The sequence below is a fragment of the Gavialis gangeticus genome, unplaced genomic scaffold, assembly GCF_001723915.1.
Source record: "Gavialis gangeticus isolate Ggan-Ray unplaced genomic scaffold, GavGan_comp1, whole genome shotgun sequence".
In the NCBI taxonomy this organism is placed as follows: domain Eukaryota; kingdom Metazoa; phylum Chordata; order Crocodylia; family Gavialidae; genus Gavialis; species Gavialis gangeticus.
The window spans coordinates 1,518,459-1,518,776 of record NW_017729032.1 but is presented as its reverse complement, the minus strand read 5'-3'; the positions used below and the strand labels follow the sequence as shown (position 1 = coordinate 1,518,776).

At 77.0% G+C, this 318-nt stretch overlaps 1 protein-coding gene across 1 annotated transcript in view; it reads right to left on the bottom strand.

Annotated features, from left to right (window-relative positions):
- Window positions 1-318, bottom strand: part of DNHD1 (dynein heavy chain domain 1) — a gene marked incomplete at its 5' end in the record, with an annotated part of 79,014 nt that overhangs the window by 24,828 nt on the left and 53,868 nt on the right. The window contains one exon of the mRNA XM_019523758.1: window positions 49-209. Within this exon, the coding sequence (XP_019379303.1) occupies window positions 49-209 (161 nt within the window). The remainder of the gene's footprint in view (window positions 1-48; window positions 210-318) is intronic.

Below are 318 nucleotides of genomic sequence, written 5' to 3'. Positions count from 1 at the left end.
CAGCAGCAGGTGCGCGGGCAGCAGGGGCCTGAGGCCGTCCCTGAAGACCGAGGACCGGCGCCGACTGTGCCGGCGCATGCTGCTGGCCACGAGCGGCTCCGTGCTGCGGCAGCGCAGGAGGAGCCAGGGGCAGGCCAGCCATGAGGCCACCCGCAGCCGCGAGGGCGCCTGCAGCCGCGGCATCGCCGCCGGTTCCTTGGTCTCTGGCTCTACGACGGCGGTCGGGTCATCGGAGCCGGCACCCGGGGGGTCCAGCGCCAGTGGCGGGGCCAGCTCCCCCGGGTCGAAGGCATCCGGGCCCCCCGGGGCGCGGCCGCT